The sequence below is a fragment of the Aphis gossypii genome, chromosome 1 (assembly GCF_020184175.1).
Source record: "Aphis gossypii isolate Hap1 chromosome 1, ASM2018417v2, whole genome shotgun sequence".
In the NCBI taxonomy this organism is placed as follows: Eukaryota; Metazoa; Arthropoda; class Insecta; order Hemiptera; family Aphididae; genus Aphis; species Aphis gossypii.
In genome coordinates, this window is record NC_065530.1 from 34,855,346 (window position 1) to 34,870,715 (window position 15,370).

General features: G+C 38.6%; 1 protein-coding gene across 1 annotated transcript in view; it reads left to right on the forward strand.

The window, feature by feature from the left end:
- Positions 1–4,753: 4,753 nt before the first annotated feature.
- The window catches only part of LOC114126574 (cadherin-related tumor suppressor), a 37,351-nt gene continuing 26,734 nt past the window's right edge, over positions 4,754–15,370 (forward strand). The window contains 2 exon segments of the mRNA XM_050197308.1: positions 4,754–6,428; positions 6,431–10,440. Coding sequence (XP_050053265.1) covers positions 5,300–6,428; positions 6,431–10,440 — 5,139 coding nt within the window. The 5' untranslated portion in view covers positions 4,754–5,299.

A 15,370-nucleotide genomic window follows, 5' to 3' on the forward strand; every position in this document is an offset into this window, starting at 1 on the left:
TTGTTACTGTTGTAGCGTTGTTAGCTTTAATATTAGAGCGAATTAAACAATTATCAAATTTATTGTTGACCATTATTTTAATTTTAATACGTTGCCATTTTTTACGGAGTTTTAATTTGCATTTAAGTTTTGAGTTTAAATACGCTCATAATATTGTATTATGGAAAAATTTAATACCAATATATAAGTAGACATAATGTCTATATTCCATTTTACTATAACCGCATCATACGTACATAGCCAACATTCATTTTAATGTCATTAATAAATTTAAATAAACAATAATCACTTCTTAAAATCATTCTTTATAATATTACTAGATTAGTATTTATAATCAGTGTTAAAACATAATATATAATAATTAATTTTTTAAAATAGTATCTATTTAAATACTCAATAGTATAGTACCTATAATAATGGATATCATATTAAATTTAAAATTTATAAGTTCTATGTTTACTCTATTTATTTATGAAATTATTTTTAATAATTATTCGACATTATATAAAATTTAAATTAATTTTTGTAATTTTGTAAAAAATAAAAATAATATATAATATAATATAACGAATTTAAGTTATACTCGTAAATGTATGTTTTATACTACGAATAGTAAAAAGTTTGAAATTTAGTTTTAGATAATATTATATAATTTCTTTATCAATTGGTTTGTATGTATATTTGAAATCAATATTATATATCATATAGGTGTATCCGTATTTATTTAATCAACCGTGTAGACATTTAGATAGTGTTAAACGTGTTTTATGTTTTGTAACCAATGTCCAATAGTGTTTTATCTTAACTACACACAAAACCATGTATTTTTGGGAATACAGTGACAATATCACGTATGTCAATCAGTAGACACGCTGAAATGACATCTTCATTCTACTCACACCGGAGAATAAAAGAACCACCTACAATAATAGCAGTCTTTTGAAACTCGTGTAAATAAGGGGCACAGTATTCGGATGAAACCTGTATCTGTACGTTATTATATGTATTATAATAATATGTATGTGTAGTTATACCTACCTACATTTTTTATTTTATTTAAATATGCGTATGTCTTTTGTATTGGCACTGTCCCATCCGCAATGAGAACTACGCTTTTATATTTAAATACGCTTAAATATATAATATATATATATTTATTTTTGCATTAAAAATAAAATAAAAAATCTAAATCGATTACGATTAATCAAACAAAAAATGGCAAGTTAAATTTTTTTTACACCTGTTAGAATGTAAGGTAAATTTAGACTGGCGCATAAAAATGAGAAACTAATAAATAATCGAACCGATTAACTCTAAAATGTTTGTATGATGGTACTTAACCGGTCACGTGTGGATACCAAATACCGGACGAACAAATGAAGAAAACGAGTCTCGTACAAAAGGTTAGATGTTGAATTTCCAAACACTCGTTACGGCCTACGATTGCTGCACATATTATATATATATATATATATATGTATTATACTTATATATGCCTACGTGGATATACGAGCACAAATTTTTCTATTACTATGGCATCGGTAGTACCTATACACTTGTTATTCTTATATATTATGTATACACACCTATAATATGCGTACGTACCTATATCGAACGATAAACGGCATGTAATTGACATATTTGGGGGTTCCATGCTGGTTATAAAATAATGTTTACAATTCATTCACGATGAAACGTGAAAAAAATTGAATTTCAATCAAAATCTTTTGAATTCGGGCGACGTGATATTTGGTTAGTTTGTATGCATATGTATTTAAGAAACACCATATATTATTACGATTGATAATATTCTAAGTTTAGTTGAGAGCCTTTTGAAGTGTGGAAATGTATTTAATATATATACATGTATTATACGTGTCTGTGACGTGTGTGTAGGCAAGAAAGAAATATTTAACATACATCAAATATATTTATTGTAGTATTGCCAATATTATAAACGTTATCAATTTTTGAAGTTTAATTTTTCGTTTTATTTTATTTTGGGTTACCGTACAATAATAAAAAAAAAATAGACAAAAGCTCTGAAATTGAAGTAAAATTAATTAGAAAATAATTAATTTAATCAAATCAAAATTATTAGGTATAATAGATTATTATTGAACTTATTATTGGCATCTAAAAAAAAGGTATATGAATAACGAGTTATTTATTAGAAAACAAAAAAATATGATTAATAAATCGTTAATTAATTTAAAATTTTTACCATCGATAGTGTAATAAATAAACCTAATTGAACACGCGCGATGTCGTGCTTAATAAATACAATTTAACAAAGACATATTACTACTATCTGTAACAATATTATTATAATAGAGATAATAAAACTATTAAAACATATACTTATTTTGTATACTTAATCAGTTTTCATTTAATATAGTCCACTATAACACATAAATTATTATTATCCGAATGAACATTAATACTCGACAGTCGTCCAACTGACAACATATATGTACCTATTGGGCGCACTCGCCTATCTATTACCTATACCGAAACGATATTATATTAACGGGTAATCTACAAAAATATTATATTTACAAATAATAAAATACTATTCAGACGCGAGCTAAAAAACATCGGACATTACGTTTTGACGTCATATTAAACGGGATGTATAAACAATATTTATATCCGTAGCTGATTCCTCAACAGGCCCGGCGTGTACTAAATGCCAGACGGACAAATGAGCAAACGGGTACAAATCGTTGGATGTTGAATTTTTCCAACGCTCGTTACGAGAGTCCGTAACCCCCGGCGCGTAAGCGGCCACACGTTTCTTCACGGATTCGTACTCGAGAACCGCGCTCTGCTGCTGCTACCTGATAGACAAACAACGTGTTTTTTTTCTTCTACACAGAAAATATACGTATACTTAAGAGAGATGGGACACAAAATATTGAATAGGCACCATCTGTCTGCTGCGTGGACGACATTGTTGCCGTGTATTTATTATTTTACTTTATTATTTTTCTTCTTTTTTTTCTTCCCATGTACACGAACGTCGCGTGCATACCGTGGTAAAAAAAATCAAAAATCGTCGTCGAAGTTATTACGGACGGTGCTCGCCGATGTATTTTACGATTTTTTTATTTTTTTTTTTTTCGAAAACAGAATAATATAATATACGAAAACATCGCCGATATTATAATATTATATTGATACTTATATATAATAAAGCGGTACCACCTATATATACAACAAAAAAATGAAATATAATATTAATATTAAACGCGCACACGCGTATTTCGTAACAAAACACAAAAAAATTAAAAACAAAACGTCGATAATTGACGGTTTGGTCGGCACCCATAAACGTTTATTGGGCGGCGGAAACGGTGGTGGTGGCGGTTGCGGGGGGCGCGGAGGGAGCCGACTGCTGTAGTGGACCACAGGCGAAAGACAGGTGTGTATATCTTTCCGATCGAATTCGGCAATTATTATTATTGTTTTTATTTGGATTACGGTCGTTGATTTTTCTGATCGTTTACGAATGCCATATATACACGGTTTTCGGTATTCAAGTTATGGTCGTTATACCGTGTGGGCTGCGGTACGGCGCACACACACTCGGACACCTTACAACAAAAAAAGGCCCATTGTGCACACCAGAGTTGGCTCATGGGTTCACTATAAAAATGACGTGTTCTCCGTATTTAGCGCGGCGAATCGGTCGTCTTCGTCGTCGTCGTCTCCTATATGGGATTTATGTTTATACGCTCGGCATCATAATAATAATATAATATTATGGATAATACAGCTATACGAGACGCGTACATAATGTTATTAATATTATTATCATCATCATATACGCGCGCGAGAGGTGTATTATGATAATAATAATATTACGCGTACCTACGACGATCGACGATTGTTATGCGCGTACGGCGTAAACGCGCTGAAATGGACCGAACGATGCGCAAAACGTTATTCGGTTATACTACGCGTGCCTATCTGCAGTAATAATAATGATATTATTTTAATTCGGATGCCGTTTCTAAAAAAGATAATATTAATAATAGTAATAATAATAATAATAATAATAATAATAATAATAATAAATAGTGCAAGATGACCGGACACAAAGCGCGGACGCACTCGCATGAATGGGCGCGAGCAAACGAACGAAACGAGCGCGGGCGCGGGCACGGCGATTCCCCCCCGTCATCATCACACACACACACACACACACTCACATAATATGAGCGATCCGGTGGTGGGCGAGTGGCGAACGGGGTGCAGCCATCTTGAATACCTTCAACTAGAACCCGGGCCGTGTATATCCGAACGGCAGTAAAATACTCAAGCACCACCGCCGCCGTCGACGACGACGACGACCGGCCCGACCGACCGGCGCGCACTCGCTCACACACACACACACGCACACGCGCAAACACCCGTGTACGAGTGCACATACTCGCACGCACACACACACACACACATACACGCGCGCACACACGCAGGCAGCATAGGGCCGGCGGCGGGTAATCTTGACAGGTAAAAACGGGCTCTCCGCCGCCGCGTGAACGCGAAGTCGGGGTCGGCGGGGGTCGGAGGACACACGGTTCTGACACGGGCGGGCGGGCGGCGATGAGTATGGCCGTGTGGCCGGCGGGGTTAGTGTGGAACGCGCGCAGAAGGGGGCCGACCGAAAGAATGTTTCCACTTCGGATCCGACTGAGCCGGCCGCCGCCGCCGCCGCCGCCGTCGATCCGACGACCGAACCACCAAACCAGTCTTCAGTATACGCGCACACACTCGTCCGTTCCGTTTTGCGATACGTGCGTGGTGCAGCAGCAGTAGTGTTATACCGCGTGCGTGTGGTACACACCGTGTAGTCGTCGGTTCCGCCGTATTATTTTTTTCTACCCTTCGCGCACAGGGGTGCGAGTTATCAGATTATCTTCGCAGCGCGGTCCGACGGGTCGGGATTTTTTAAATTTTATTACATTATTATTATTATTATTATTATTTTGTCGTTTTTAACCGTTCGCTAGTGTTGTTCGCGTGTGTGCGTATTTTATTCGCGTGTTCGCGCGCGTTAAAGTCGTCGTCTATTGTTCCGCGCGTACTAATAATCGTAATATACACTATTTTGTCGCATCGTTTTCGAACCGGAGTGATCGTTGTCGCCGCCGCTTATGGATTACGGTAGTGCAGTGAGTGTAGTTGTTAATAAACATGTGGTACCTAAGTGAGAGCGTTCGTAATTAGGGGCGCGCGCGAGCGCGAGTGTGATGACCGGGAGTGACACGGCGTGAAAGGGGTCATCCCTCGCATAATGTCATGGCGCGTCGCGATATGCGCGGTATTGGCGTTGGTGGTAGGACAGTCGTCGGTGACTCGCGTCAGCGGCGACGTGGACAACAACGCTCGGGTGCAGTTGGAGGTGTTGGAGGGCCAGCCGAGAGGCACGGCCGTCGGCCGGATACCTGTCAGGCCGGGGTTCGTGTACAGGTTCAACGAGCCGTCCGACGAATTCGTGCTGAACGCCACCACCGGTGAGATAACTACGGCGCAGATACTAGACAGAGAGTCGCTGCCTAATGACCGGTACGATCTAATCGTGCTGTCCAGCCAGCCCACCTATCCGATCGAGGTGCGTATAGTGGTAGCCGACGTCAACGACAACGCGCCCGAATTCCCAGAGCCCGTCATATCCGTTTCGTTTCCGGAAAGTGCGGCGCCAGACAACAAGGTGCTCCTGGACACGGCCACGGACAAGGACGCGGGCGCCAACGGCGTGTCGTCTGATTACCGAATCGTAGCCGGAAACGTGGACGACAAGTTCCGGTTGGACGTTACGTCCAACCCGGGCGGCGATCTCACGTACTTGTACCTGCAAACCACCGGTAAACTGGACCGGGAGACTGTGTCGTTTTACCAGCTTAACATATCTGTCCGCGACGGCGGCGTGCCCACCAGGTACGGTTATCAGACGGTTAACGTCACCATTCTGGACGTCAACGACAACCCGCCGGTGTTTGCGCACACGGACTACAGTGCGTGGTTGAACGAGAGCGCGCCGCCGGGTACGTTCGCGCTACAGGTGACCGCCACGGACGCCGATCTGGGCGAAAACGGCCGGATCGTGTATTATTTGCCGGAAATGCCGGACACCCGGTTCCGCGTCGACCCGGAAACGGGCGCCATATATACCACAGAGGTCCCAGATTGCCCGCAACAGAACTGCCCGCACACTCAACAGCCGAGAGCGTCGTGTCCGAAGAGCTGCGTGTTCACCGTGCACGCCAGAGACCATGGGTCGCCTAGGCAGGACGGCCGGGCGTACGTCACCATCAGCTTGATCGACGCCAACGATCATGACCCAGCCATACGGTTTCGGTACTTCCCATCGAATGCCGCGTACGCCACGGTGGACGAAAATGCGATCAACGGTTCGGTGGTCGCCGCGTGTCTGTCATGGATCCCGACGAGGGGCTCAACGGCGAAACGACTGTAGAAATCATATCTGGTAACGAGATGAATCATTTCCGATTGGAATCGTCACAGAGTTTCTATATTGTTCGAGTTCACGGCGTTTTGGACAGGGAGCAGATTAACAAATACAATCTGACCGTATTGGCCAGTGACAAAGGGACCCCCGCCAGGATCACCATGGCGTATCTGTTGATATACGTCAATGACATCAACGACCATGAACCGGTATTTGAAAAGAGTGAATACTCGTCGACGCTAAGCGAACTGTCGCCGGTGGGCACGTACGTGGCAAGCATTACGGCCACTGACGAAGATACCGGTATAAACGCGCAGATTTACTATTCAATTGTGTCGGGTAACGCTTTCGGATGGTTTGACATCGATACGGATACCGGGCTGGTGACGCTCAAAGGGCGACTGGACCGCGAACAAATGGGCGCCGCGGAACTAAAGATTTCAGCTCGAGACGGTGGTCCTAATCCCAAATGGGCGTACACGCAATTAAAAGTTATAGTGTTGGATGAAAACGACGAACGTCCAGAGTTTACGCAGGAATTAATTGTTATTAAAATGTTGGAAAATGTACCGGAAAATACGTTAGTAGCCATGTTGACGGCTTCAGATCACGATCAAGGTACCAATGGTAGCGTGTCATACAGTTTACATCCCGAAGTCCAGTACAAGTATAAAGGTGCGTTCGCACTCGATTCGTTGACGGGTCAACTAACTATTAAAACACAACTCGACAGGGAAAAAGTACTGGAATACAAAATAAAAGTATTAGCCAAAGACCAAGGGTCTCCGCCCAAATCGTCCACGGCTACCGTCATACTTGACGTGTTGGACGTCAACGACAACGATCCAGTATTCTATCCACAACAATATGTGGCGTTTGTCGGTGACAATCATTCGACTGGCACTGGTCTTCTTACAGTATCCGCATATGATATCGATGAAGGAGAAAACGCGATCGTTGAATATCGATTAGCTAGTGGCGGCGACTCTGGTCTTTTTTACATAGACGCGCGTGACGGAACTATATATTTAAAGAGCAGTGGGGACCTAACAAAATCCATATATCGTCTGAACGTGACAGCTGTAGATAGAGATGGTCGTCGAGCTGCTGAAGATGCATTTATAGAAATAATAAAGAATCCCGACGAAACACTCAAGTTCGATACGAGTGAGGGATATTCGTTTCAAATTTACGAAGACCACGGTGGCTCAGAGGACCCGATTTCAAATCGACAAGTGGGTCGGGTTCGAGTTAAGGAAACTAAAGCCGACGTGGCTTATTTCATACTGAACGGTGATAATGGTAACTTTAGGGTAGATCGAAACGGAGTCTTAACAACATGGAAGAAAATCGATCGAGAAAATCAATCATTTTATAGTATACGCATAGGAGCGCGGGCTGGTCTAAAGTTTGGTACTACTTTGGTTAATGTAACCATCTTAGATGTCAATGACAATGAACCTACATTTGTCACTGTAATCGACGAAGTGGACCTTTACGAAAATACTGCCGTTGGTCAAGAATTGTGCGTAGCAAGGGCTAAGGACAAGGATGTCGGGTTGAATGGCCGGGTAACTTACCGATTGGTATCCAAACCTGACAGTCTATTTCGTATCACCGAGTCGTCCGGAATCGTGTATCTGCACAAGCCGGTATATACAGCCCCGGGCACCGTACTAGCCGCCGAAATTATAGCCACTGACTCCGGTAATCCCCCACTTAGTGCCAAACATGTCGTCCTATTCACTATTCAAGATGTAAATGACCACACTCCTGTATTCGATCAAACTTCATACGAATCGTCACTTTCCGAAGCTACTGCTGTTAATAGTAGATTTTTCGGTTTAAGAGCTACCGACGGAGATTATGGTTCTAATGCGAAACTATCTTACGCCATTGAAGAAGGGAACGCAGAAGGAAATTTCGGAATTTTTCCGGACGGAATGCTGTACATCAAACATCGTCTGGATAGGGAAAGTAGAGATTATTACGCACTTTCTGTGGTCGTCCGAGACGCGGGCACACCAGCTCGTAGTTCATCCGTGGTGGCCATCGTTCACGTCACCGATGAGAACGACAATAAACCGGAATTTACCAATGTCACATTCGATTTTCGCATTAACGAAAATGAACCGGCCGGTACATTTGTGGGCAAATTATTGGCATCTGACCGGGACACTGGTCGAAACGCTGAATTGACATACTCTCTGATAAATTGTAAAACGGACTTTTTAATCGACCCGAAAAACGGGTTCATCAGGACTCAGCGAGAATTTGACAGGGAACAATTAATCCGGGCTACAGGCCAAAATGTTATTACACTGGAAGCTACGGTTTCGGACAACGGAAAACCTCCACTTTACGATAAAACCAAGGTTAACGTTTACATTAACGACGTTAATGATAATCGCCCACGATTTTTCCGACAACCCTATCGAGTACAAGTGTCAGAAGGGTCACCAGTTGGGACTCACGTATTGCGAGTATACACTACTGACGAAGACGACGGTCAAAACGGTGCTGTGCATTTCACCATGGAGGATGGGGATGGTGACAAATTTAGAATCGACAATGGAACTGGTATGATTACAATCAACGCACTTTTGGACAGGGAATCGCATGCATTGTACATGTTGCGAGTTACCGCACACGATAACGGTACGACAGTGCAACTTAACGCATCGGCAACAGTCACCGTGGAAGTGTTGGACGATAACGACAACCCGCCAAAATTCGAGTCTCCCCCGTCGGGCGTGTCAATTTTTGAGAACGCTACGGTTAACACGGAATTAGTTAGATTCCGCGCTACGGATCCGGATTTGGGCGTAAACAGCGAAGTGCGATATTCTATAGTATCGGGTAATCGTCGAGATACATTTCACATCGACACTGTTACTGGAGTATTGTATTTACATAAACGGCTTGATTATGAAGACATTAGCGCATACGTATTAAACATTTCTGCTTACGATAATGGCAATCCTAGGCTGTCATCCGCACTAGCATTCCACGTAACCGTTTTGGATTGTAATGACAACCCGCCACAGTTCCCGAGCACGGCCATAGTACGACAAATTATTGAAAACCTCGAACCTGGCACGTCCATCGTGCATGTGGTCGCCGATGACCCGGACTCGGACTTAAATGGTCTAGTTCACTACTCTATTACACAACAACAGCCAGACAATGATCGACGAAGTTTCAAAATAAACGAAAAAACGGGCGTGATCAGCACCGTGCTGCCCATCGATAGGGAATACGTAGATACGTACAGATTAACCGTTACAGCGATTGACCAAGCCATGCCGGTAGAAACTCGGCTGTCGGCCGAGAAAACCGTGACAATTATAGTGGACGACGAAAATGACAACGCTCCCGTGTTTGTTTCCGTGGACACTGGGCTCATACGAGCGAAGCACGCCGGTGCACTTATCATGCATGCACTGGCTAGGGACATTGACACCAGTACAAACGGGCTAGTCACCTATGAAATGGTGGGCGGTGACTCGGAACTATTTTCCATACATCGAACATCGGGAGCAATCAGTTTGCGCCGCGAGTTGACCCGGCCCGAAAGGTCGTACAAGTTGACGGTGCGCGCCACAGACGAGGCAGTGCAGTCGGAACGAAAGTCAACCGACGCCTACATCACTTTATTAACGGACACCGATGGCGTTAATAAGCTAGCTGACCTGAGGGACTATGAAGGGTCTGTGTACGAAAACGAACCAGTGGGCACAAGCGTGCTGAGGATGGACCCGTTGTCCGGGCAAATTGAATACTACGTGGTGAACGTGACCGGGTTCAACGGGCAGCAGGCGGATCGGATGTTTTCCGTAGACGTTAAACTGGGCGTGCTTTACACGGCCGCGATGCTGGACAGGGAGGGTGGCGCCGACCAGTACGTTGTGCACGTTTATGCTACTAACGTTGGATCGCAGACACCGAAAACCGGTCACATTCAGGTATTTTTTTATTTTTTTTTTTTATTCTACAACTTCTCCTTCTCTTCTTTTCTGCTCTTCTACTCCGCGTCTCGGCGTCCGAAACTTTATCATTATTGTTATTATTGTTCGCTTACTATATGATTTATTCGATTCGCTAGGCTGCAATTAGCTAGGCATTCCGGATTTTGGTAGACCGCGGTGAGTTCAAAGTGGATCAGTAGTAGTTGACGAGTTACCTATTCCCGTGGTGTGTGTGGTGGACGGGCACAGGGGGTCCGCTGCTAAAGTCTTGAAATTTGGTTGGAACAATGGAATGTACGTAACACGCGAACCCGGTCTACTGTGCAAGAAAGTATTGTATGCTTGACGGAGAGGGAGAGTCGAGTGGGACATAATTGTTTTTATGTCATTTCTCATTACTCGAGTTTCGTTGTACTCGTATGTAATATCTCCAATGAGTTTGCGTCATTTTTAGAAATTCTTTTTTTTACAATTAAACATAGGTACTTAATAAAATATTTTTAGCTCTTATTGTTGTTCTAACCACGGTTTAATCCACGGAGTTAATTTTTTAAGTTGTGTTTAATAAATCGATTATAAAACGTATCTAAAAATTGCGAAAATATGATAAATAATTAGAATAATATAGGTAATATAATTAATAGTTGTATAAACATTTGCAAAAACTTGGACGTAAAAAATAAATATTTATTAAGAACTCATTAGGTAGTTAATTGGTATTAACTCTTAACAGTGTGTGCTATTTTATACAAATAATACTACATTTATGCATTTTTGTTGCAGTAAAATTATCTTTTTACGTATGTAGTAGGGTATGTGTATTCATATATTTTTCATATATTTCTATTTGTTTAACATTTGAATAACTATTATTTTCTTATTTAAAAAATAATAAGTTTACCTTTCTTCCGAAATCCGTTGTGTTTACATTGCACGGAACAGGTAATACGGTTTTACTGGGCCGACAAATACATGTCATAAATATCAATGTCATTATCACATTTATTGGTTACCTTTAAACAAACAACGAAACATTTACTTGACAATTTATGACATTGTGCTGCCGGAGTTTTGAGAATCGCAACCCTTTTTAACTGTAATTTTATGAACATGTTGAACACGTTCTTTATGTTCGAAAAAAAAACATTTTTTTTCTGTTTATTTCTTACCCTATTTGTACTCCGGTGTCGAGGAATTAATGTATCTTTTGTATAGCCCGAGACACAGCGAATGAATAAAACTCCCAATCTTGTGGTTCAGCCACTTCGTCAGTTGTCCCAGCCCGACGCAAACCCATTGGATGATTAAATACAAAGCGGACAGCTCAGCCGACGATATATATCAGATATATCTATATATATATTTAGCAAACTGACGTTTGTACCATTATAATATATTATAATATTCACAAATATTTCTAAAACCGGCCTACCGAGTACCGTCACGCTAGAGAAGCGGACGTGTAAAATAACTTTGAATATGCATAGCTAACTATCGTCGGCTAATCCTTTGGATAACTGTTCCATTTTGTCCGTGTAAATCCGTGTAACTTTAAAATGTCAAGGTTCGAACTGGCAGTCCGTGTGTGTGAGTGTGGGACGTTTACATGACGTCTATAAAAACCATGAAACATATCTTTTAAAGACTAATATTATTTTGGCACGGTGTACAAGAATTTATGATTTTATGGTTTTTTTATGTTACTAGCTAATAAACTATATAATTTCAAAACCATCGGAAATTAAGTTTACTTTTGAAGAATAATTGTTAACGTTTGTTAATATTTTAAAACTATTTTTTTATGTTCGGATAGTCACCGGCATTTCCTTACCTTAATTAATCGTAAAATTTAATAGCATCGTTTATCTTTCTGACTTTAACACGATCAGATCCCCGGAACATACTATTTAAATTTACAACTAATTTTCATCTGTAGATAAATCGTACAGAAAAACTGGCTTATTAATTGGTTTACAAATTAGAAAAATTTACGAAATATTAAATCTCTATAGTTTATAATATAATGTACTATAAAAATACATGTATTACGTATATATTATATGCAAAATACAATTATACAATTATCTATAAAAGTCATTTTGGAAAAATATGATTTTACTGTTTTTGAAACAGATATACAATAAAATAAAATTATTGACTAATAATAGATGTTATCGATAACAAATTAATTGATTACTTGATTTGATCTAGCTGTGTACACAATAAATTTGGTACAGTTAAATACAAATTATTTAATTCTTATATGCCCCATTACACTGTAATTGTTTATTAATTCTTAATATTGATATACTTTCTATTATTTGTAAATAAATGTTTCGATCAAAATCGATTAATGTACCTATCTAATATAGTATTAAATTTCTACAAAAATGCTTTTATGCTATTTCAACTATACATATTATTTAATGTAAACCTCATACAACATTGTAGAATACAACAAAATCGATTTCTAATCCCAAAATATGTATGAATTTAAAATTGTATTTTATATCACAGGTGTAAAAAGTTATTGTAAGCCCAATTGTTTATTTGATATATGATATCCGGCCTTTGAAAATGTCGAGCCGATTGAGGGAATAAATCCCCTATTCAATAGTAATATTATTCTACCAGCTGTGTGAGTACCGCGCGGGCTATAAAAATACCTTCACACAAAGAGTTTAAAACACAATTCCAACAGTAGCAGATGTTCAATTGAAAAATTTGGCTCGCGCTTAAATACGATTTTTTTTTTGTAAATTGTCAAATAATAAAAATTTTGATCATAATGTAGGGGTATTTTTATCTCAAGGGGGGAATTATGTGTTAACCCTCCAAGCCCCTCCCTCAATATACGCCCATATAGAAGTTGTCTGTCAATTGCATAAACTGCCATATTGGAATGCGTATATAACTCGTCAGATAGATATGGTTAAAGTATACTCAACATCTGTACAGAAAAAAAACTTTACTTACGAAGGTGAACAATGAACAGTACAGTATCCTCTTATGGATTCAACTATTATTATACGCAATTCCGAAAGTAAATGACTATCCTTTAAGGAGTTAAAACACCTTGAATTTTTTTTCTTTTTAATCATTAGAAATCGAATGCTTGTGTTTATACAATAGTGTATTAGATCGAATTAAAAAATATTTTATTATTTTTATATTTTAAAACGTATTTTATATTTTATACTCAACACGATATTTTCTGTATAGTGTATACGACTGTGTATTCAATAAAATAATACTGTGTTCAATTCACTTTAAAGTAACACACCTTTATTGTGTATATTAGGTGTATAATTTTTCTTAATTGCTTTAATTAAAATATATATATATTTTATAGTTACATAATATTATTATACCTATTTGATGGTATGTGTTTGGTATAATATGCGCATACGGATATATTATAATTTATAATATATAATATTAAAATTAAAAATGTTTGTATCGTTCATTGAATTTATTATATATTTAGTATTATGTTATTGGTAACAACAAAACGGTTAAAATGGTTGCGTGTCCATAAAATTTGAATAATTCTTTATAATTTTTATGTTACTATTATTTTTAATATTTAATATAATATATAGGTATATAAATATATAATATACCCATATATAGGTACTTAACTATAAAATATATAAAACACAATATCGTGTTTTTTTTTTATAAAATAAATCTTTTCTTTTGAAATGTATAATTTAAAAGCGTATCCGATGTTGTTAGTATTATTATAGTGTTGTATATAAAAAAAAGTGAATTTATAATATCGTCTTTCTATAACCGCGCACAATAATGCATATAGAGATATCAGTATGCTAATGTGCTCGAGAGTGCTTTGGATTTATCGTAATCGGAGTGTCTAATAAAAATCGTTTTTAACCATTTTATATTGGATTAGTGCAACAATAAATGTAAAATATGTTTATTGAGAAACCGCGGAGTTAATTAGAAAAATTACCACTAAAAAAGATCGCACGGTTTTTAGTCATTTAGTAGTTGCGCAACAGCCGGACGTATATTTTAGGGTTTACATATTATTTGGTTTCTTTTGAATGTGTAGTTAAAAGATATAGTATCGGTACATGGAAACACTTCTACTTATAACGATAAATTAAACTGACAGTTGGAGATTTTGCCGTGTTTTTATTATGGTCGCGTATGTTATAAAATAGCTAACGGAGAAAATGTTTAAAACACATATTAGATATATAACTTAATAAGTAACTAATTCGGAGTTCTCTTGAAGTTCGAAAAACCACATGACATACCTAATATACATACGTTTAGAGGCTTAGACAAACAATTCAAAAATATGTTTTGTTTTTATTTTTATAAAATAATCGTGCATACCTACCTACCTACCTACCGCGTAAATAGTATGAACCTTCCACTTCCGCGAGTCTTTTGCAGAACGACACAATTATTCCGTTTTTCATTTTAACGACTTATGTGATAACATTGAAAAAGCGGGGCTAGACGTTGATTTTAATCACAAGGAGTTGAATAGATTCAACATTTTGGACACGCCCACATTCTCACGATAGCGTCTGAATAATATTTCCCTTTTCTTGCTCCCCATTGGCGAACACGGCACGCTACAAACCGCAAATACGCCTAAAGGTACTGATTTCAAACTTATAAGAAACAGGACCACTATACGGCACACACACACACACACACACACACTCGTCGAATGTGCATAATATATAATATACATTTTTATATTTTATTTTTCGTATTATACGGGTATATCGTCAATATGAAAAAAAAAAATAAAAATAATAATAATGAAAAAAACTGTGGTTAATCATCATAATTAATAGTGCAATAATTGTATGGGTTCGTATCGGTTGGCTATTAAATGTTATAATACCGGCGGCGGCATGCAGTTTTCGCATTTATTGTGGTTTTT